Source organism: Ictidomys tridecemlineatus, chromosome 14 (assembly GCF_052094955.1).
Source record: "Ictidomys tridecemlineatus isolate mIctTri1 chromosome 14, mIctTri1.hap1, whole genome shotgun sequence".
Classification (NCBI taxonomy): Eukaryota; Metazoa; Chordata; class Mammalia; order Rodentia; family Sciuridae; genus Ictidomys; species Ictidomys tridecemlineatus.
This window is the reverse complement of record NC_135490.1, coordinates 21081194-21105067: the sequence shown is the minus strand read 5'-3', so window position 1 is coordinate 21105067 and position 23874 is coordinate 21081194. Positions and strand designations below refer to the sequence as shown.

Here is a 23874-nt window from a genome sequence, read left to right as displayed (position 1 = left end):
TGGACAGTTCTACCTGGCAAGGAATACAGGTGGCCTTGAAGAGCTGAGTGCAGTGTCTGCCTGACAGACAAAAGACATCTGTCCTACAATTGCAAGTAACTGAATTCTGTTACAGTCACTTGAGCTGGGAGGAACATTTTGAGCTTCCAACTAGAATGCAGCCCAGCTGACACCAATTTTCGTTTTATTGTGAACAGAGAACTCAGATGCATCATGCCCAAACTTCTGATATGCAGAACTATGATCATTAGGATGTTGCTTGAAGCTTCTAAAGGTTTTGCTAATTTATTACAGCAGCAGCAGAAAACTAAAACAACTGGATATTTTGCTTCACAAAATTGCACTATTATTTGTTAAATATTTATTGATGTTAAATCCACATTACACCAGCACAACAATCCAAAGTAGTATGATAGTACTTTTTTTTTTTATAAATACAACATAAAAGGTGGCAAAATAATGCTAGTTAATCCCAAACCCAGCAAATTAGCAAAAAAGTCACATTCAGAACAATTTGGCAATATATGACATAAGTCATAATTCTACAATACAGATATAGGTCCAGGAGACTGTCTGTATAGTATCTTAAACTCCATGTTAGCAATGCATGTAAGTGTGGTAAAAGAAACTTGTACCATGCTGTATAGAACATCTGCCACCTGGTGCTCAAGCCTATTAATCATTTAAAACTTGGTTGGTTGGTGTTCTTACAAAGTAGAAAGCTGTACATGTGAAGCAGTAATATGAAATATATGGGGTGGTATACAGATATAAAATTATTTAAAAAATACTATGAATTGAGTAACTGAGCTAAGAAAGTTCAACACTTTTATTATAAATAATGAAAGATATATGTGTTCTGCATGAGGAATACAGTGTTTTCTTTTCATAGCAAAGTACCATTAAAGCCTCATGTTTTATACTATTAGGCCAAATTATTTTTTCTCATTTAAAAATTTTATTGGTTCCGACTTAAAACTATCAAGTCTGGTCAGAATCAACTCAGTCTAGCTGATGCAGAATCGTATGCATTCAAAAAGCAGTCTTTGTAGATATGCCTTTCAAACTACTCAGAACCCAGCACCTTCTTCAGGCAAGGTTTCGTGGCAGCAGGGGAGTGAAATAGCTTCCATTCACCATATCTAGTGCCAATGAAAAAAATGCATTAAGCACAGACTTGTTTTTGACTCTCCTTAACTCTCCATTTCCATCAAGTACACTAGATTCTACAGGCAATTTCTCATTTATGCCACTCTTGCGGTCTCAATCCATATTCAACTTGCTCTACACATCTAAAATCTTCAACTACTACACAAACTTCAGATAACACTGAAATCTCCATAGCACATGTGCCCCAAACTTCCATCTTGACTTGTGAATGGCAGTGTTTTTTCACCTGCACCTTACGATTAATTCTGAAGAAAACCAAAGAAAAGCCTGGCCTTTGCCACCTCTCCTGCCCCTTCTACTTTTTTCTAAATGAATACAATACAGTTGTGCTGGTAGCATTTTCCTTCATTCTCCTCCCTATTCCTTCCAAACCCTCTTTTCCTCCAAATATACTATATACCTTGGTCATTTGGGCAGTTTGGATGCCTTTTGTGGAATGAACTATAATATATATCTGCTTTACTCACAATACTTTATATTATTTATATTTAAATTAGCCTTTTAATATGGTTTGTAAATAAGCTTCTTACCAAGGTAGCATGAAAAGAGAATACTACACAAAAGAAAAAAAAAAGGTTAAGAACGAAGATATTAACCTTGTTAGAAAACTCTTGGTATTAATAAAAATTAAGGCAAGTAGTTCCTTATGATTTAATATAAAACAGTTTGCAAAGACAAGGCATTTACTTGGATTTCTTTGTCATTTTCTCTTCCTTTTCATCCTTACATATTGCACTTGGTTCACTGTAGCTGTTGAATACACTGCACTTTAGAATCATTGTAGTATCACATTAAACATTTCACGCTATTGTGCTACATAGCACCTATAGTTTGTATTTAAAGGCACTTGTCAATATATGTTTATTTTTGATTTCCTGTAACGTTTTGGCATTTCAGAGCACTTTAATCACGCAATTCCAAGTTTTAAACTGAACAATAAATGTGAATTTTTTGTGCAATGTGTGTCTTTCTATACGTATCACCTACTTAAACTCTAGTTTGGTATGTCAAGTAAGAAAAATATTATTTTGGTGTTTTTCTTTTTATTTCTTATAGTCAAAGGTATATTTCTGCCTTTTACATAACGTGGTGGAGGAATATGTTGGTCAAGGCAATGGCGGTTTCGGTGTTTCAACTTTAACAACAATGCTGGATCACAGGTCCTCACTTTCTACCAAGCCAGTATTCAGTGTCAGGTGAGATGGGTTGGCTTCAGGTTGGAACGCTGCTTTGATGTCTAGTCCCTGGTCCGAAAGTGCTGCATAGCGACTGGCTGAGGGCCGTACTTTTTTTGGCTTGGTGGTCTGTGGCTGCTGATGCCACTGGGCTATAAAGAAAGAGTAAATTAAAATTTTTAACAAAGATACACTTGGAAAGCCCTTAAGTATTTCAAGTAAATACAGAATGTCTTTTGACATATACCAGGCACATATTCTTTGTGAAAGGCAACACATCCATTGTGGAGACAGAAAATCTAGGGATACCTTTGCATTTTACTTATATGTTGTAGATTTATTGTCTGTATTGGTAATAAAGGTCAAGTATATTTTCATTTTAAAATAATATTGTAGTACTGGGAATCCTTTCAAATAGTTAATAACTTTCCTAATTCTCACTTCTCCTTTTAAAAAATTTTGGTAGGAGGATTGAAGCCATGGGCACTTTACAACTGAGCTGCATCCCGAGTCCTTTTTAATCTTTTGAGAGAGGGTCTGACAGTTTGCTGAAGCTGGCCTCAAACTTGTGATCCTCCGGCCTCACCTTCTCAAATCACTAGGGTTACAGGCATGGTTCTTCCTCCTCTTTAAAAAAAAAAATACCTTTTTCATCAATAATTATAGTAGTTAAGAATTGTGGAGGGATGTTTAACATTAATAAATTGAATGGAAAGAACTGGGCAGTAGAGACAGTTTAAGCCACTGGTTTATTGATGAATCTCACAAAGCTATTTCTTTTTCAAGAGGTAAAATTTGAAATTGGTTCTTAAATCTTTTTCTGATGGCTTTCCTTATGCCAATGGATCATATAATGCTATTTTTCTAATCTATAAATTCAGCAGGAACTTTTTAAAAAAAATTTTGGATGCATGTACACAAATATACACACACAAATCTATTGCTGAGCTGCTTAAGATTAATGAGAAAAGCACCAAGCCACAAAAGTACACACTCCAGCATCAGTGGTACACACATTCAGAGTGCATTAAGACACCATGATAGGATTATAATGTAGGAAGAAATGTTAAAAGACAGTTATTTGCAGAACGAAGTAATAAGAAAACGTGACATTTATGCCTTTGTCTACTGTTAACTCCTAGGGATGCTTAAGTAGGGAAGCCACAACTGACTAGCCATTGTAAGAGAAATCAACATGCATATCTTGCTAATTATTCAAAGCTCCTTAATGATACTTGGGTATTTGTTCTCCTGCTGGGGTTTCATTATTAATGTCGAGAAACTATAAACAGAAAGAGAAAGAGCAATATAAATTTTTTGACAAGTAAAATGCTAGAGTTGTTTAAAAAGATCAGATTAAGAGTAACATGAATTGCTGTTCAGATGTTTAAATTTTCATAATTCAATGAATAAATGCAACCAGATGAAATGAAGTGGCACTCACTGTAAACATCCAGCCTGGCAGTACAGGACACAATCCCTGCTTCATTCTTGGCTGATACAGTATACCACCCAGCATCTTCTTTTGTGGCTCCCTGAATGAGCAGGCAGATGTATCCATGATTATCCTGGTGCATGCTAGAGAAAAGGATAAAGTCATTAGGCTCTAAATTTTTAAAAAGGGACTTTGGACATGAAGCATCATTCTTAATTAGGTCATTAGAAACAGAATTGTGCAAGTGGCAGATAATAGGGTCATACTTATTCTGGAGAGGCTGCTAGCCCCATTAAAGTTAATGGAAGAGAAGAGCAGACCTCAAGAGGTTGAATAAATCTGTGCACTTAATTCCTAGTTGGGGATCTGCTTTTACAAAAACCACTGAATAGTCTGTCACCACTGAAGCAAATGAATTCATCCTTTCTTTTGATGTAAACATTTAAAAATAATTACTGTTAACCTATCAATATAGTATCTATCTAAAGGTTTAAATCTATATTTCGGTAAAGAGTGATTTTTGTCTTTGGTATAATCAATAGCATGGCTTTTGCATACACTGATATAAATGGTACATAAAATGTATCTTTTTATATATCACTAGAACTGAGCTGCTATGGGTTAAATTAAGTAATTGTGTAGTCTTACCTCACTCGATCTGTGCTATGGGTGAGTGATTCATTTTCTTTCTTCCAAAATATTTGAGGTGGTGGTACTCCTGAGACGCGGCATTCGAGCCGTACTGGGTACCCATCAGCAACTCCTGTATTTTGCAGCTTCTCAAGGAACACAGGAGGTTTGTGTGCTTCTTTAGCTAAGGGAACATGAGATGGATTGTCTATCAATGATATACAAAAGGAGCACTGCAAAGAATTCAGAAGCCTTTACAAATTTTGCTTGAAAAGATCTTTTATAATACCATTTTTCATTTCAGGTGATAAGATGCTAGTCTCTGTCCAAATTATTCTTTTATCAAGCAAAGGTTTGTAAACTTTCTACTCATTTATTTCCTCAATTAATTCAAGTCTGATAGGCTCACACAGTCCATTGGCCATCTGTTCCACAGAATGCCTGTCCAACAGCCACAGGAGATGCCCGAGTCATTGCTAGTATCCGTGATGGCTTCACTAATTATGTCACCACACACAGCCTCTACCAACCACTGCCACCTAGTGATGCTGAGCAGGACAAGCATTTCTAGGAGTCTGATCTGCTTAGATTCCCTCACTTCCATCTGAAATGTTTGCTTTGAAGATTTTGAAAATTTGAAATTCTTGGTTTAGGTGAGACATGCCAGAGGATATAAAGGGGGAAAGAAAATACAGAGCAGGCATCATTATGGCAATCTGGTAGCTTTAAATAGTTCCCTTTGAACTAGGAATGTACATCCCATAAATTACAAATTTCAATTTGTATTCTTTGAAAGGAGCTATAAAAAAGACAACTTTATTATTGCCTTATAGGAAGGAAGCCATAAAATGAAGACAACTTTATTATGTAGTCTGAAAAGATCAGAACTGATAATAACACTGAATGTTATCTCCCAATAAGAAATTGTTTTCTTGCATGAGTGGTAGAAACAAAATCAAAGAAAGAATTAGGTTTAATTATTCTCTTCTAAGCTGCCAGAATAAAATTTGAAGATATATACATGTCTTTCTGCACCACCACTCTCTCGCCTGGAGTGACAGATATACCCCAATAAAGCAGCTAGGAGGGAGCTCAAAGATGATGAACATTCAACCTGAAATTTCCAAATGCCTATGACTCTCTCAGACCTTGACTTACATAGAGGATTTGTTTTTATTAATTTTCCGAGGTTATATGAGCTAAGCTATTTTGGGGGAAGTGGGAACAGAAGCTCTCCTCATATTCTTTCTGGGTCTCAGTTTTGAAAAGAACATAAAATGTTGAAAGCAAGCCTTAATGTCGTAGCCACTCACCAGTAAGAATAATGTTCCTTTGTGGAGCACTGTGCAGGGCACTCGTTATGTGGAACTGCATACACAGTAATTAATTCTTGTAAAAATGCTGAGATGCCTTATGGTCCCCATTTTGCATATGGAGAAACTGAGATGCTAATATATGATATCATATATTTGCCAAAGGCCACAAGGCAGACATGAACTGGGATTGGCACTGAGATCTGATGCCAAAGACCTTGATTCCAATTACCATGCACTGTCATCTTCTAACAGAAGTGTGAAGAGAGGTATACTGAGATAGATATCTGTCTCTTGGACCCCCAAATTTCAGTCCTGAAGGACAGATATGATCAAAATGTACATTTAATAGAAAAGGGAACAGTTTTCATTTAAGGTTAGAAGAATGAATGAAACCAATCCAGTGTGTAGGAACATAGCTGAAGTTGCACCACAGCCTACACATTTACCACCTTTTTTGTGTGTGGAAAAATATCTTGATCCTATTGTTAGAATCATCATTAGGATTTTAGCCAGGACCTCTTAGGTTTTATTCTCCTTGCCACTCTATTTCTTGAAAAAGCTCAGTACTCACAGTAAGTTTTGATGTGAGTCAGATTCTCAGTTTACTAAATAGGAAAGTCAGAGAATATTTGCTCCAATTATTTCATAGGGCTATTGTGAAGACTAATTGAAATAATGTGTATGAAGTGCTTTGTAAATATGAGGTATGAGAAATAAACGTTATGTTTTGTTACGCTTCTTTTATAAAAGAGACCAGATGAGCTTGGTGCAGCAGCAGCATGCACCCCTGAAATCACAGCGACACAGGAGGCTGAAGCCGGAGGATCACAAATTCAAGGCTAGCATAGGCAATTTAGTGAGACCTTGTCTCAAAATAAAAAATTAAAAGGGCTGGAGATGTAGCTCAGTGGTAGAGCAATGCCATTAAAAAGAAAGAAAGAAAAAAAGATAATTAGAATCTTTACTTATGCTTAACTTCTAAAAATGGTATAAACTTTTCAATAAGCATAGTTTCCTTTTTAGGCTTCTCAAAGGGTAAGAGTTCATAAAATAATCCTGCTACAAAATTTACCTACAATCACAGTATAACCAATTGAAAACTAAATCTGAACTTAATTTGATTATGGCACTGGGTATAGATGACAATGTTGTTTAAACCTTTTGAAATTTGAAATCACTACACATTTTGTTAAAAATGAGTTCTGTGTGTTGAATTTGATTTATAATCATATTTTTCATTTTTTGGGGCCTGTGCTGCTAATATTCTTTCCCTGTGTAATACTGGGGCTATCACATATACGAGAACCTGGAAATGCTGCTAAAATCCTTTCCCTTCTTGTTCAGGTTAGTGGGAGAAAAGGAGAATAACGGCTACACTGGAGTAAGAAAAATTATTTCTGATTTGCTAAGCCTTATAATATGTCCTCACTGGTGATTTTGATGATATAATCTATTTTGTCAGTGGTTTATTTTCTATATTGGTTAAATAATGTAGACTTCATTTATAAGTGTAATCTGACATTCATTCTGGCAGAGAGAAAGGATTTACAGAGAAGCCTACCAGCAACCACAAGCTCCAGGCTGAATGAGTTCTGTCCTGCTCGGTTGGTGGCTATGCACGTGTAGATGCCGGCATCTCGGGATGTGACTGGCTCTATGATCAGAGAGTGCACCCCATTTTCACGAACAAGCATCTTGTGTGCACTGTCGGGGCGAATTGGCTTTCCGTCTAGTTGCCAGCTTAGATCTGGGGTTGGTAACCCACTGACCTAAACCAGAAAGGAAAGATGTGTAAATTTTTTTAATATTGAAACAGTGAAATTACTGAGAGCTAAGAGACCAGCATACATTCCTCCTTTGGTAGCAAAAGAAATGGATTTTAGAATTAGCTTGTGTTACTTTTTTGCTTAAAACTATTCCATGGTTTTCTAAACACTCACAGGCTTACTTCTAAAACATTTCTTACAGAATAACTTAGAGACAAATAAAATAGGGATTTAAAAAATTTCTGTCATTATCTTACCTCACCCAGGACTATAAAAATTCCTGGGATGATGTCAGCACCAGGCTCTGAGCTCTTTTGGAAAAAAGATGTCCAACCATAATAACAAGCACTCAGCTGGCATTTATATACTCTAAAGCTTCTCATCAAGGAGTGGCATTGCTATGGAGACATTAGTTAATGCATCCATCAGCACAGAGAGCTATTATTATTTAATAATCTTTGAAACTGAGTAACAAGAGCAATATGAAATTACCCAGAAAGCCATCTCAACAAATTAGCATCACAATGGAAATGTCATAAAATCTTGAGACCATGACGGTTGTGTTGACCAGAGATCAGATAAAAGCACATTTAATTGCTAATAACACGTTGTACTGTGAAGGGTAGGGATGGTTGCCATCTGCCAGCTTTTTACAGTGTTGTCCTTGATTTTGAATAGGAGAAAGGCACTGCTGAGGAGGGCCTTTTTACCTCCCCGATCTCCAACTTTACTAGTGGGAAATTATATACAAAGCACATCTGGTGCATAATACAACAATTTCTTTGAAGAACCAGCTTTGCCCAAATCAGTCTGATAACACACACTCCACTTCTGCTCTGTGATGATATTTATTCATTTATACTACCTACAAGATGCCTCCCAGAAATGAACCAAAAAGTCCAGAGAGTTGAAAGAAAAAAAATTAAGTGTACTCAATGGTGGATTAAAAGCATGAATAGACTTTGGAAACAAACAGCCGTAGTCAGGCAGCTTGGCTTCTGTGATGGTTAGGCTCTGCTGTCCCATCTGTCCACTTGCTATCCCCCAGCTCTCCACCTACACAGTTTTGCCCATCTGGAGGTCACTAGAAGTGATGCAGGGAGCGGACGTAGATACTTTAGGTCTGGCCCCAGGCCTTTCCCAAACTTAGAAATAGTGCTGATTCCCACTTCACTAGTTAGATCCTAGACGAGTAGGCCGTAGTGTGCTTGGTAGGAGAGGTGCCCAAAGCACTGTGTACTCTCCAGCCACCTAATTCACAGTGGACCTGTCCCAGTGGGCAGAGTTACTCATGTTCCTGCAAAGGGAAAGTCATATTCTTTTAACCCCAGTCCCCCTGGTAAGTAAGGAAAGAATGTGCAGTCCCGGGAACTGAAGGTCCTAGTGAGCAGTTCTGTTGGGGAGACAGAAGGGCACGCTTGTTCCTGGAGCAGTGGGAAGAGGTATTTCCCCAAGCCTCAGTGCTGGGTGAAGGGTACTCAGTATCTAGGAATGTTTGCCAGGAGTTGGGGTGGGGGGCTTTTGGGCAAAGAGCAAGCTATTGCTTTCATGTTTGGCTTATCAAGTCTTTTTTCCCTGTCAAAGCTTAAAACACACTGAAGACTTTATTTTTCTCTGAAGCAGGTAACACTCCATCTGTTCATGTGGCAAGATCGAACATTTTCTTCATCTATGTCAGACCATCATAGTGATTTCAAGTACAGACTACTTTTCCTCCCAATATTCTTTTAAAGGCAGAGGTTTTAAGGACATTTATGCTACTGAAATACTTAAATACATTTACTGAAAATCAACTTCTGTGCTCAATTTGTGAAATAAATTACTATGACTTCTTTTTAAAATAAGACCAAAAGTAGATACAACAGTATGGTCAATCTCTATACACCCATTATTTAGATTCACTCTCATCATTTTTTATATTATAAAATAAATTCCAGACTTTATATAATTTTATCCCTATCTACCTAATTATACATTTAAAGAAATATACATTTTATTACATAATTATGATTTCATTTTTATACATGAAATTAATAATTTCTTGGTATTATCTAATGACCTATCTATAATAAAATTTCTTTAGATGACTTGAAATGTAACTTTGTAGGTTAAAAACTATAATAATTCTTGGAAAATTTTTAGAAATTGAAAAAATTGTTATTTGTATTTATTGTGTTCAGTATGATTTGAAATATGTATACATTGCTGAATGGCTAACTTAAGATAATTAATGCATGTATTACCTCACATTCTTATCACTTTTTATGATAAGAACACTTAAAATTTGCTTTCTTAGCAACTTCCAAGTCTATAATATAGTGTTATTAACTATAGTCCCCATTGTACAACAGATCTCTTGAACTTACTCCTCCTAACTTAAGATTCTGTGTCCTTTGACCAAAGTCTCCCCAGTTCTCCTCCCCTCGGCAACACCATTCTACTCTCTGCTTTTATGAGTTTGACTTTTTTAGATTCTACATAACAGGGAGGTCATGTGGTGTTTATCTTTCAGTGCTTGGACTAGTTCACTTAACATAGTGTCCTCAGGGTTCATCCATGTTGTTACAAATTGCAAGATTTCCTTCCTTTTCCCCCACTTTGTACCTGGGATTGAACCCAGGGGTGCTTAACCACTGAGCCACATCCCCAGCCCTTTTTATCTTTTATTTTGAGACAGGGTCTCATTAAGTTGCCTAGGGCCTCGATGAGTTGCTGAGGCTGGCTTTGAACTTAGGATCCTCCTCCCTCAGCCTCTTGAGTTGCTGGGATTACAGGAAAGCACCACGGCACCTGGCAGATTTCCTTCTTTTTAAAGGCTGAATAGTTTTACATTGTGCATACATGTATTTTTTATTCATTCATCTGTTAATGGACACTGAGCTTCATTCCATATCTTGGCTATTACGAATAATGCTGCTATGAACATGGGAGTGCAGGTATCCTGACATTTTTTTCATTTTCTTTGGCTATATATGGAACAGTAGGACTGCTGGATCATATAGTTCTAATGTATGAATTTTTACAGACTATAAATAAAGTAAATATACATATGGATTTCAACCTGTGTATTTATACTGCAAAATGAATCATGTTGGACAATAGAATGTTTTTGACAATTAATTTTTCTTTCTATACATTCCTAGAAGCCCAGATTTACCTATTTTTGTTTCTTTCTTTTTGTGGTGCTGGTGATTGAACCCAGAACACATGCTAGGCAAGTGCTGTATTACCAAACTATATCCCCAATTCCAGACTGACTTTTTAAAAAAGCAGATAATGCCAAGATCCTCAAAGCAGTTATATTTATGTTCTGCAATCCCAGAGAGAACCAGCAGAGGGAACCCAAATTTTAAGAACCTTATCCATGTTTACTTTAAAATCATTTAAGTAGAGCAAAAACCAAATGAAAGTATTTTTCATGAGAGCAGTGGTTCTTAAACATTTTTGGCCTGAAATTCCTTTGAGAAACTGCTGAAAACTGTATCATACACAATTTTCTATATAGTTTCAGAACTCACATCTAATAAAGCCTGCTTACCCAAGGACCCTGGGTTAAGAAGCTCTGGTAAAACAGGTGAAAGACGAATGTCACTTTAACTTATCTAAGAATTTCTAGAAAATGGAAAGAATAAAAGTCAGAGTAGATAGATGGATATATTTCATGAAAAAAGAATGAAGATCCCCTATTGATTAGGGCATATGGCAGATTCATCACATTTATTACTTCAACAAAATGAAAAATTTAAAGGGATAAATAAAACCTTTCTTGGATAGGGTATGTAGGGTTCAGAGTAAAGAAAATATTTAAGACAAATTTAAAAGTAAGGAAAATCATGATGTGAAACAGCATAAAGATGCTGAGTATATTTTGCTAGATTTTCTTTTGATCTGGCATCATCTTCTATTTTACGTAATGTCCCAAAAAGAACTGTAGAGAAAATGGCATTGAGGAGAGAAATGAGGCAGTTATTTTGCAGCATAACAAACACTTACTTTACAATCCATTCTGCAGAGCTTTCCTTCTTGAACAGTTAGATCTCCAGGAGCCTGCAAGAAGTGAGGTCTGAAGAATCGCTCCTGAATTGGTTCATTTTCATCTCCACTGTCTCTTGATCTAGAGCGAGGCCTTGAAACAAGATGCATCAGGATAGATAGTAGTTATTTCCAAGCTTTTCGTCCTCAGTTTTCTTATAATACAATGGGGGTAATCTTATTATTTCCTCATCTGTTACCCATTCCCAAGATTTACGCATCAAAAAGTCAGAAAAGCAAAGTCTTGTTTAATTTGGAAGTCTGATAAATTTAATAATCTGCTAATTGCAGACTAATATGAATCACAAAAGGGAAATGAAAAATGAGCATTTTTTCCTAAATATTTTTTAAAAATTTACATTAGCAGTAAGAGCAGCTTTTTCTATTATCAGATTTTTTTTAATTGAATCTTTTTCAATAAAAATGACTATTAACTTCCCACCAATTTTAATTTTGTAGGAAATTAAAAGCTCTTTTAAAAAATTTAATATATTATCAAAATTCCTTTTCATATTAACTAAGAAAACAAATCTTCTGCATTAATTATCTATGTACCTAAAGGGATTATTTTTACTTTTTAAAAATAAAGTTGTGGGCCGAGGTTGTGGCTCAGTGATAGAGTGCTTGCCTAGCATGTGTGAGGCACTAGGTTCGATCCCTGGCACCACATAAAAAACAAAAAATAAAGGTACTGTGTCCATATACAACTAAAATTATATATATATATATATATATATATATATATATATATATATAAAACAAGGTTTTGCAAATCTCTCACATTTTTCACACCTCTGTGTAGTATATTGCCAGAGGAATACAGTTGTATTGCAGGAAAGACTTATGAAATGAGTAACATGTTGGATATAAATTTTGTCAAATTTAAAAACACTTAACTAGAAAAAAACAAAAAAAAATGAGTGGAACAAATAAAAGATTAGTATATTAGGCTGATAATCATTTTCTCCAAATACAGATCTGATAAAAATTCTTTGTAGGATCTATTGATATAAGGAAAAACTTTGATGTATTAAAGACCATAGGATCGACAGAAGAGAAAAATGCAAGACAATGAACCTGAAACGATGTTGTGTTTATAGCCTGAGATACAGGTCTAAGATCTAACAGATTTTGCTGCACTAGTTTGGAATTAAATTTGCACATGCCCAGGTACTTGTCATCCAAATGTCACCCAAATGTTGATCAAAAGACTGTGGCTTCAGTCACATTAGGTGGTATAGACACATCTCTTGCTTGATGCTTACTCAGTTTTCCTGCCTTTCCTCTGTGAGTCTAACTATGTTTCTCTTTTTGTGGTGCATCTATGGCTTGTATCTTACCATCAGGACTATTTCAGGAAGTTCTGTCTGTAAAATATCTGGATAGAAACCTAGGTTAACAGGCTGATTGATTTACCATATTGTTTTAGGGCAAATACATTACAAGAAATAACATCCTTTCTCTCTCCCTGACTGCCAGCATTCTGTCAGTGTCCTTTCATAGACTCAGGGCTACTAGGAATGGAAAGCAGACTCAATTGTTAGCAGATATTTGAGTATCTATAATATGATAAATCTTACCTACACAATTTATCGTCTAATATATTTTGAACTAAGGAATTTAAAAATGTACATTAACAACCTAGCTGATTTTAAGAAATCCAGTGGCAACAGCTTATAATGGTAAGTCTTCACAGCTGTTGGTTAGAGAAGTTTGCTTTGGAACATTTGTGTTCCATTTACTAGTATTTTTGTGTTCGTGTGCCATCTAACGGTGCCAAGTCTTGATTTCTTCATATATAAAACACGCCATACTTAGACTAACAATGGTATATCTGAATAGACTCAGCACATATTAGCAAATGTTTTTTTCCTTCCCCTTTTGGAACTGCAAAGGGGCATCATAATCAAGGATCATACACTTGAATTATGCATCCATGTTCTGTCTTCTAATTCCATTCACTTTTGTTGTCATACTGTGATTCCAGCAGTCCTAAATGTATAGTAATAAGTACACAGTAACACCTACAGGAAGGAACATCTGAAATACCTTCTGACATGAGGATGGCCTGAGGGAGAGCGGGGACTGCGACCTCTTTGGTTGACAGCCTGTACCATCAGCCGTCCAGTACAACTGACGCGGCCCTGTCAGGGACATCAGGAAAAGAGGTTATTCGCTGTGCAAATTGTTAACCATTAAGCACTCTCATGTCTGGTGTTCCATTCTCATAACAACTCAGTGTTCCATTAGCAATAAAACCCACCCCTCTCAGAAAAGCACTTTCCCTGAGTTAAGCTCCTTAATAAAACTAAGAACTCGGGTGACAAGGTCCTTCTCTGAATGTTAAATGTGCTTTACTGGTTTATCCACGATGATACTTGAAATGCTACCTCTCAATGAACCGTAATCTGTTAGGGTTTCCCTAATACATGAAGTCAAATTGAAAAAATATAGCAGAGTGTTATTTTCTTGTCATGATTCAGTTTTCATAGGCAAATATCTACTGGTTGTGGCCAAATTCTGAAATCAAAACTAGATTTTTAGTTTTCTGTCACATCTTTTTAGTAATATGTATATTAAATGTTAGTGGTATCCCCTCCCCAAACAGTTTGTTTGGGGGATATCTGCATAAGAAAATGAGCATTATGTAAGATATATACTCAGAGAATAACAAGGAAAATATATGAAATTACACCATGTCCTCAGGAAATGAGACTTAAAAACCAGAAATAGTTGATTATCTAAAGTATGTGAGTCACTTGATAAGGGCCTAGCTAATGAAAATTTATAATATATTTTTAATTTGCCAATTGAAAATTTGGTAATTGTTGTTCTGTGGATAGACTAACATAATGCTTAAGGGACCTGATGACATGGATAAACCACTAGTAACTTTGGCTTTTTGTTTCAATTCTTCTCCCCACTTCCAGCCATTACTAGCACAATAGCATGATGCCTGATTTTTTTCCTCCACTTTCTTCTCCACTCTTCCAGAATAATGGCCAAATGTACTTCTGAATTCAGATTCTGGCCAAAGGTAAAAGCAAGAGAGGAAAATGGGAAGCAGGTATATTATTGATGAATAGACTTTGTGAATTCTAGCTCAGGATTGATGAGCAGCCCTTATGTGTATTTACATTCAAAATAAAATTCTACCAGTGACTTCTAATTTTGTTGCAAGTTACCAATAAATGCAGGTAATAGAAGCAGGACTGTTCTGTGTGTTTTGAAGAGTTGTTTTCCAACAAAGTGGGCTAGGGTAGGAGAGGGTGGGTACTAGTATAGGGAACATGATATGACATATAAAAAATCTCACAGGATTTCTAATGGTGGTGGGCATTGTACCCGAGGGGTGCTCTACCACTGAGCTAAGTCACCCCTTTTTAAAAAAAAATTTAAATTTTGAGACAGGGCTTCACTAAGTGAAGCTTGTGATCCTCCTGCCACAGCTTCTGGAGTAGCTGTGTGTTCACCTATAGAAGAATTTAGTGAAGGGCAGAGATCTGGGCAGTAGGGCTCTTCAGGTCTCCCAAAGCCTGGACTTCTTTAGGGCTCTAACCACTGGGAAAGGGGAACAACACATAGGGGTGTAATACAGATCAGAGGAATTCAGAATGGCCAAATAGAAAGAGGTGGTACCAGAGAAACAAATTTAATCTTACCTCCTTTCCATTTTTTTTAAAACTTGTTTTAACCAATCTCTCCCCTATCCCTTATCCCAGCATGAGCCTCAGACACCTTTGTATGGTATTCCTTAGCTCTGGAATCATATTTTCTGGGTTTGTAAGTCAATTCTGTTCCTTTAGGAACTGACAATCTAACATCTCTAGCTAGATTTATTCAACTGTTAAAACAATATAGTTAATACCTGGGTACTTGGCAATGATTACATGAGTTAAAATATACAAAGTGCTTCGTATTTCATTTTTGCATATAGAAAATGCTCAAAATGTTAAAATACTGTAGTACTAAATGTGGACATATATTATAATATCAGATGAATATGAGGCATAGTAGAAGTGTTTTAACACAGTTTTTGCATATGTAAATTATTCTATTAGAATGTAATTTACTCTAAAGAGAAAACAAAATGTTTTTAGCAGGGGAGGCTGAATATACGGCAAGTAGGCCAACCTTTAACTTCTGTGGTGCTTTCATGGTGCCAAGCACAGTTGTATTCAGTGGGCCTGCTTATATGATGGCTGCATTATATGAGATGTAGGATGAAAGGTGTTGACTAAGCTTAGGGCAAATCCTGCCCTCTCCTCCCCTTTCTAGAAAAACAGGGCATCCAGGTTGATACTGCTCTGGAGAAATTACGCAGTTCTACACTGTTTTCTGGGTTCTTGCTGCTATTCCTTGTAACCAGACACACAAACTTTGTCATGGAATATTTCCTCCCAAATTTACGAAAACATTTTATGTTACCATTTGTGGTCTTTGTACTCCGACACTTTCTACAACTTTGACTTCTGAACATAAGGAGGAGGAGATGGTCTTCAGGAAGCAGATTTTTAATTTGATTAGTGTACTGTTATTGGTTAAATATACTACTAACCAATACGTGATCAGGAGCATTTAAAAAGCATCCAAATTAAGAAGTTATATAATTTTGAAAATTTTATTTGAAAAAAAAATCTGGAATTCAGGGAAGCAGTCTTGAAGATGTCTGAACACCTTATTTAGGAGAATGCTCATATAGAAGTAGTGTTAATGATTTTAATCATATTAATATACCAATTAATCTTAGCAATCAAATTATGATTTTCAAATTAGAAGGCTCTGATGTACATTTTTGCTATGGTACTTTTAACATTTTAATTTTTTTCTGCTTTATTAATCTGTGAAGTAATAATGAAAGTGGATGTTTAGAGAGAAGATTGAAATGAGCCAGGAAACCTTACAATGCTAAAACAAAACAATCATTTTTAATATTTAATTCAGATTTGTGTCACTTTTCTGAACAAAGACAAAGTTTAAAGCCATAGTACAAACAAGGAGTTTGAATTGTTAAAGTGATTCTGTATTAAACATCCAGCTTGAAAGATTATTTGCACCATGCAAAGTCAGTTATTTATGTGATATGAAAATAACATTTATATTTCATAGTTTATGAATTTAACTTGTGGCACAGAGTCTTTATAAAGGCTTGCCACTTGTATACATAATGCAATTTGAGGGAACATCAAACTGTAAAGCAGCCATTCCAAAATCCAAGTGCAGTACAAAGTAACTTAGCAACACAACAAAACAAAGTAAAACATTTGTGTTTAGATTTAGTTGTGTCTTAAAGATAGGATTAGGGTCTAAAATAAACTGCTTCATGAGCCTCATTTTGGCATCGTGTTTAGTGTAACTGCACAATTGCTCATTATTTTGCTAAACCATGTGATTGCTCTGGTCTCTAATGAATTCCTCTGAGCTGCACACATTGCATATGATACAAAGTCACAGAGTAGGTGGAGAGCTGTGTGTTCCATCCCAAGCAGAATTTGGATGCAGTCGTCAATATCTAACATGTTTCTCATTCCCAAAAGATTAACCCAGGTGGAAAAATATCATATTCTATAAAATAATCTGCTGAACTTTAGTGTTTTCCTCTTTCCTTGGTTCTCGCCCTTCTCTTGGCTGCTTTCTTGTAATTATTTTCCACTGCTCTGAAAAGTTCTGCCTTCTGTGTTTCATTACTGAACTAATTTTTCCACTTCAGCCTTTTCCTCTTTCCCTTGGTTATTTCACATCATGTAGCCTACAGTGTATTAGGAAAAAATAGATGTAATTGCCTGCCTTTCATATCCAAATATTTTTAAAATTTGAAAAAAAAAATCAAGGTAACTGAAAATTCAAGGGCATCTGGGAAGTAGACACTCAACTTCAGTTTTCTGTCAACTACACTTCATATCCTGAGAGATTCAGTTTTTACTTTTGAGTTTTTTCCAGTGGCTACTTAAGATATTTTTTAAAAAATCATATTTTAATTCACAAATGACAAGAATAATAAAATCCTTCAGTGTATAATAACAGATGTTATAAGGATAAAATTATGAGAGTTAAACAGGTCTATATTGGCATTCCTACAGCCACAAATGATAATTTATGCCAAGGGTTAGTTAGAAAAATGGGCTGCCACTCATCTTGGTCTAAATACCACTTTGTTGTTTTAATAAGTAGTAACATTCATTCCAGTATCTAGAAGATGACTCACAAGATAGACATCTGGCATATTTGGGTATTCCTGCCTCTGAAGACCCCAGGAGAAAAAAGGAGTTTTACTCTTGGAATTAAAATCAACCAGACAACATGATTAGAGACTTGAAATAACAACTACTGCCAAGTAGCATAACTACCAGAATTCCCTTACAGTGATTTCAATGGGATACACACAACTACATGTTCTGGCCCAGGCTTAAATGTCCACTTTTAGGATTTCCTTAGGTTCTTTTCATGAGTTTTCCCTCCTTTGTCTGTCTTTGGTGATTTAGATAGAAAAGGAGACTCGCCGGCCTCATCTCTTGATGATGACACTGAGTGTATTTAAAGACCTTTGGAATTCTAGGCATTAGGGACAGGGGCTGACTGCTATGGCCCCTGGGTGTCTTTTGCCCCTCAGGTAGACCCCAAACACTCATATCACCTTTTGCTTAAATCACAGATGGGGCGGGAGGGCTCTTCTGTCAGGAGGGCTGGGCTTTTGGCTACCTGATGTAGAGTGGTCCACTTCTATCGTTGCCTTCTCTCCAAAGGGTGGAGGGCGAGGCCTGAGGGGGTTGACTGTGGGGCTTAGCCTGGGATTTGGTAAAGCAGAATTACCGGGGCCTCATGTGAGGCCAGTGGCTCCTCTCTAGGGGGTGTTCTCTTGGCCCTCGAGGGGGCGCTGGGAGCAGAGCAGCTTCCCAGGTCCCTGTGTGGCCGGTGTCAGCTGTGCCTGGGTGGGGCCCATTCTCTAGTTCAGTTTCCTCCACCCAAGCCCACAGCTGTGGCAGTTGTGGCACAGCCACATCTGCTGCCTAACTCCCTTCCCATGGGAGTGATAAAAGGGAAAAGCCAGGAGGTCAGAAGACCACACACCAGCAGCATGTTGGGTGGAAATTCCATCCCAATGGACTGCTTACTCTAAAAGAACTGTGGAGCAGAATACCTAGAAACAACTGATCTTTTCCATCCGGGTTCCACAGGCTTCTGCCAAGTCTTAGGATTGCTGTTTTTAAGATGGGAATTAGTGTTTGTGAATTAGAATAATTCACAAACATAATATTGAAAGCATATTATGTTCCAGGTAAGCTGAGTGCTTTTTACATGTACTATATGGGTCCATATTGTTATTCTGATATTTTAGAAGAGGAAACAGGCATAAAGAGGTGAAGTGACTTGATAAAGTCACATAGGTAATAAGTGACAGAGTTAGAACTCTCTGATCTGCTGATGCCAGAGCTCACGCTCTTCACCCCTATACTCTGCTCTCCGCGTCATTTCTTTGATTTCCTTCCCTTTCTCCTTTTCCCCTGTTTTACAAAGGGGATCTTTTTGGAGGGTCTGGGGCTCTAACACAGGGCTTTGGGTAAAATTACCTTCATTTTTTAAGATTGGTTTTTATTTTAATTAAGACATAATTGAACATATTTATGAGTACAATGTAATGTTATGATATAGGTGTGCAATGTGGAATGGTACAAGGGGAATCTTCAGTAGCTCTCAATAGTGACTCTATCATGTTTGTCGAGAGTGTAAACGATCAGACACTATTGACCCTTGAGGCTGGCCTGATGTCTTAAATTCTGCATGCTGCCATTGGCCGTGAGCACTGCACCTTTCCTGGATTAGAACTTTTCCATATGTACAAATACATTAGTATAATTTGAAGAAGAGCAGAAGCAGACCCACAATTGCAGTTTTACATTTATGTTCTTTTGTTCTATAAAATGGCTTACTCCAACAACAATTTAAAATATGCTAGGAAAAATGCCTTGAAATTAAAAGCAGGAACCCAGTTCTGCCAAGTACTTAAGAAACACACATAATTCTATCCCCAGAATAAATCCCAGTCGTTCTAGAGAATAAGAATAATAAAGGATCCAATGAAGAATTCTGGATTTTGTTGAGTTCTCTACCATTTTTCTTTTAAACAGGCAGAAAACTGAAGGATGAAGTCTGTTGATAGTCAAGGAAACACATAGAAAATATAATAAGACAAAAAAGCAGCCTCTCCTTTTGCTCTCTCTTACAATTATGCAAATGTGAATATACTCATTAAAATGCAACTTCTTAATAGAGACTATGCTTTTGACTTTTTCAGGGTGATGGTCATGTATTTATGGACAAAATTAGAACCTCAAGAAGGTGCATTAACGTAGAAACTTTTCAATGACAGTGAAGAGTCTGCTGTGCTGTCAAACCTGATTAGTTGGATAATTTGAGTATCATTCTAATCTTAATATTATTACAGAAAATATCTTTATATGACAATGGAATATTGGAATAGGATACCTTGTACAAATGTCTAAAAGCCTGTAAGCCTTGTTTAAATCCTACATTTTCTAATCTTTGAAAGACATAACAAAATATGGAACAACATAAATAAATCAGAGACTTTAAAAAGAACTTCTGAACAGTCATCATTAGTTATACATAAAATTGTTAATTTTAGCTTCCTTAAAAAAAAAGCCTATGACTTATACAACTTCAGTGAATTCAGTAAAATTACCCTGTTACACATTGAGTCTTAAGGTACGAAATCACTCACTCAATTTTGTGTCCCCTGTAGTTAGCATAATGCCTAAAATATATAAGATGCTCAAGAAAAAATTTGTGGGCTTGAATTGGAAACATGATGATATCCAACAACCCTTCATTAAATTCTAAGAAGGCAATTTTTTTGGCCCTAAATCTAAGGGCAAACACAAGACAAAAAAATTTGATACAAATATGTTATATATAGGCATTCAGAGATTCCAATGCCTGATGAGGACAGCACTCTATTACTTTAATCCTGGGCCAAGAAGTTCATTGATGTTTGTGTGTACTTCTTTAAAAAATTTTTTTTTTTGCATTCTGTTACTAAAATTTGTACACACTACTCTATATCCTTTCTTCCTCCTTTATTTTCTTTATAGAACTTAATCCTACTAGAAGTCATATTAGATTATTTTCTACTGCAGGACTATCCTGTCCACCATTATGACCCCATAGCCTCCATAAGAGGTGTATACACAGGAAGCCTTAATATTTATGGAAGGAATGCATATCTGCACCAGAATCATTGCTAGAGAAGAACACCTGATGGAATAAATAAATATGGAACAAGGAAATTTTCTGGCCTCTGAAACCAAGATGGCTATTGGATTTGGGAAAACAGTTTCTTAAGTCAAAGAAGTACAACTTCATCTTTCAATCAAACAGTTCCTCTGTCCAATCAAATGCCTGTAAGTGCTGTTAAGCAAAGAGCCCAAACCTACACCCCTTTTTACCTGAGGGTTGGCAGCCATAATTGTAAAATTTCCATCATCGTCTAAGGTGGAGGCTGAGGTGTGGAGAGAGCAGGTCCCATCAAGATCTCTTTGAATGGTGTAGTGATCACTCTTTGGAGAGATCTGTTTCCCATCTTTAAACCAATAGATCTGTTCAAGTAAACAAAGATGAAGAATGTGCTCTTACTGTGTTTAGAGGACTGATAACAGTGTGGTCTAAAGGACTGATCTGATTTTTCATTTTTCATGACATTATAGGCATTTTTTTGCTTTTTTTTCCAAATGTAAAATGTATTTTACATTTACATATTTCTTTTTTTTCCATAAGTAAAATGTATTACTTGTAAGTCAAAGGTAAAATAGCTTGTTCTGAAGGACAGTCACAGACCCCACACTCTAATCATGCCACTGAGTTGTGTTAAATAAGTAAAAGAGTGGCAGGAAAGCAGATTAGAGGGAAGGGAACGGGGGTGGGGGGTGGGGAGAGGAAGTACTAGGGACTGAAATACAGCAAATTATATTCCATGCTTTTATGATTGTGTCAAAATGAATTCTGATGTCATGTATAATTAATATAAACCCATAAAAAATGGAGAAAAAAGAATGACGGGTAGGGAGGCAGCAGTTCAGCATTGGAGATGGTGAGAACTCTTATTGCTTTATTCTGGGCCAAGAAGAATATGATCAAAAGTTGAATGCTTGTCAACTCTCCCAAAGGTATTAAAGAAACACAGTATCACTGAAAAGTACAATAATTTTCAGTTATATATCTTGGTTTGATAGGAAATTAAGTGTGAAAAAAAATTTTTTAAATTTCAAGTAGCTCAACTGTCTCTTCTATAGACAACCCCCCTTTCCTCATGTTTTAATAAAAGTGGTCCAAAATTGTCTGATAATTTGTTATTTTTAATTTAGCTTATGAACTGCACAGTTGCAAGATCATAATGAATGATAGTAAAGCAGCCCTAACATGACTGAGATGTCAGCCCACCCCAGACTTCACGTTATAATAATGTCATCATAATACATTGTAAAAATAATCTAATAAAATAGATCCTCCCCCTTATTAAACTGCAATAAATCCTTTTTTTTGTCCTTTGCAACCAAAAGCATTCCTAATTGATTCCCAACAGAAGAAAACCTACTTTAGACTATTTAGTTTTAAAAATAAACAACTTCCTTATTGTAAATCAAATGTAAATTGAGAAAATAAACTGCCATACAAATTCTACTCTGTCAAACTATTTGAATCTGAAAAATCTTTTTGAAATTTCTATTTTTAACAGAGGAAAAGTATATATATATAAAACTAAATAAATGCTTGAATTATTAGAATCTGTTACAGGTTTTCTAACCCCTATTTTTTAGTTCCAAATTTCCAGAAATTATCTTACTTATTAATCTCCAGAACTAAAATCTGACTAATAACTTTCAGTTCTAAAAATTAAATTATGTAAAGCATCATCTTTCCTAATTATCATACAATTTTAGTGGTTGGATTACTTATTGTGAAGTAAAGAAGTGTAATTAGTACACTCTTTCTTCCTTTTGCATTCTTGTCACAAGGCCAGTTCTTTTTGAGTTCTTTCCTTTAATCATTTTCACCTCCATTATAATTGTAATACAACTTTCAAATGAAATCAATAAATAGTTCCAAACCTTTGCCGAGATTGCTAATGGAAGAGGTAGAGAGTACAAGGAAGGGATACTTTTTTTTGTAAAAACATAAGCCAAAACAAAGGAATCTTTACACACAATGAGTATTCCATATATTAACAGCCCTAGTATGATTTATATGGTATGGCAGAGATGGTACTTTAATAATCCAGGGAGGAGAAGAGGAGGAATGAGGAAAGGAAGGAGGAAGGGAAGGGTCACAGGGGGAGAAGGAAGTATAAAAGAAGAAAATTTGACAAAGTTCTAAACCAGTGTCTTTGAACATCTGTAACATTTAAATTTGCACTAGTATAAAAACTGTTATAATGTTAAAAACAAAGTTCACTGTTTCAAGTGAGTAAAGTTTTCTATAAGAGTAGGAATCCATGGGGCTGGGGCTCAGCGGTAGAGCGCTCGCCTACCACATGCCAGGTGCTGGGTTCCATCCTCAGCACCACATAAAAATAAATAAATAAAATAAAGGTATTGTGTCCAACTACAACTAAACAAATATTTTAAAAAATAATAGGAATCAATGATTTTAAAACTTGATTAATGTCCTTGGGTAAGGTTTGAAAATAATCTGGGATCTTTTTTGCAAATACTTTGGAAGTTCAAGATATAACGTCTTAGTGGATTTCCTTCAAAAGCTGAAAATTTACTTTCAATACATGCATTTGATATCATGCTGTGAACACACAGCTGTTACCCAAATTATGACAAGAATGTGGCAAAGAAATTTCCTGTAACAATAGAGTTTATTTTAAAAGTTCCATTTTATTAGAGAGTAGATATGGGTTTGAAAATTTGAGGCCATTTTCTTTGATCTATTTTTCTTGGCTTTGTTGTTAGAATTCAGTTTTAAGGAAAGATAGTGATGGTAAAATTAAGTTGAATGTGAGAACAAAAAATGCACAAAGCTGCGGAGAATTAACACCTGCCAGTATCAGGTGTTGCGTCACTTGCCCTTCTTCCATTTTGTTGATTCTCATTTCAGCTCTTGTACTCTGCTGTTAACCTTTTTTTTTTAATATTTATTTTTTAATTGCAGTTGGACACAATATCTTTATTTTATTTATTTTTAAGTGGTGCTCAGGATCGAACCCAGGACTGTGCATATGCTGGGCGAGTGCTCTACTGCTGAGCCACAACCTCAGCCTCCACTTTTAAACTTTTAATACCAGAGAGTAAATTTCTCATTTCTATATACTTGACAAATTTGCATTTTTC

General features: G+C 35.9%; 1 protein-coding gene across 2 annotated transcripts in view; it reads right to left on the bottom strand.

The window, feature by feature from the left end:
- Positions 1-346: 346 nt before the first annotated feature.
- Palld (palladin, cytoskeletal associated protein) overlaps positions 347-23874 on the bottom strand; it is a 219135-nt gene continuing 195607 nt past the window's right edge. For both annotated transcript variants that reach the window (XM_040293667.2, XM_078030970.1), the window contains 7 exons: positions 20989-21138; positions 13574-13668; positions 11486-11618; positions 7288-7495; positions 4429-4594; positions 3790-3923; positions 347-2497 (listed from right to left, as the gene is read on the bottom strand). In XM_040293667.2, coding sequence (XP_040149601.2) covers positions 2325-2497; positions 3790-3923; positions 4429-4594; positions 7288-7495; positions 11486-11618; positions 13574-13668; positions 20989-21138 — 1059 coding nt within the window. In that variant the 3' untranslated portion in view covers positions 347-2324. The remainder of the gene's footprint in view (positions 2498-3789; positions 3924-4428; positions 4595-7287; positions 7496-11485; positions 11619-13573; positions 13669-20988; positions 21139-23874) is intronic.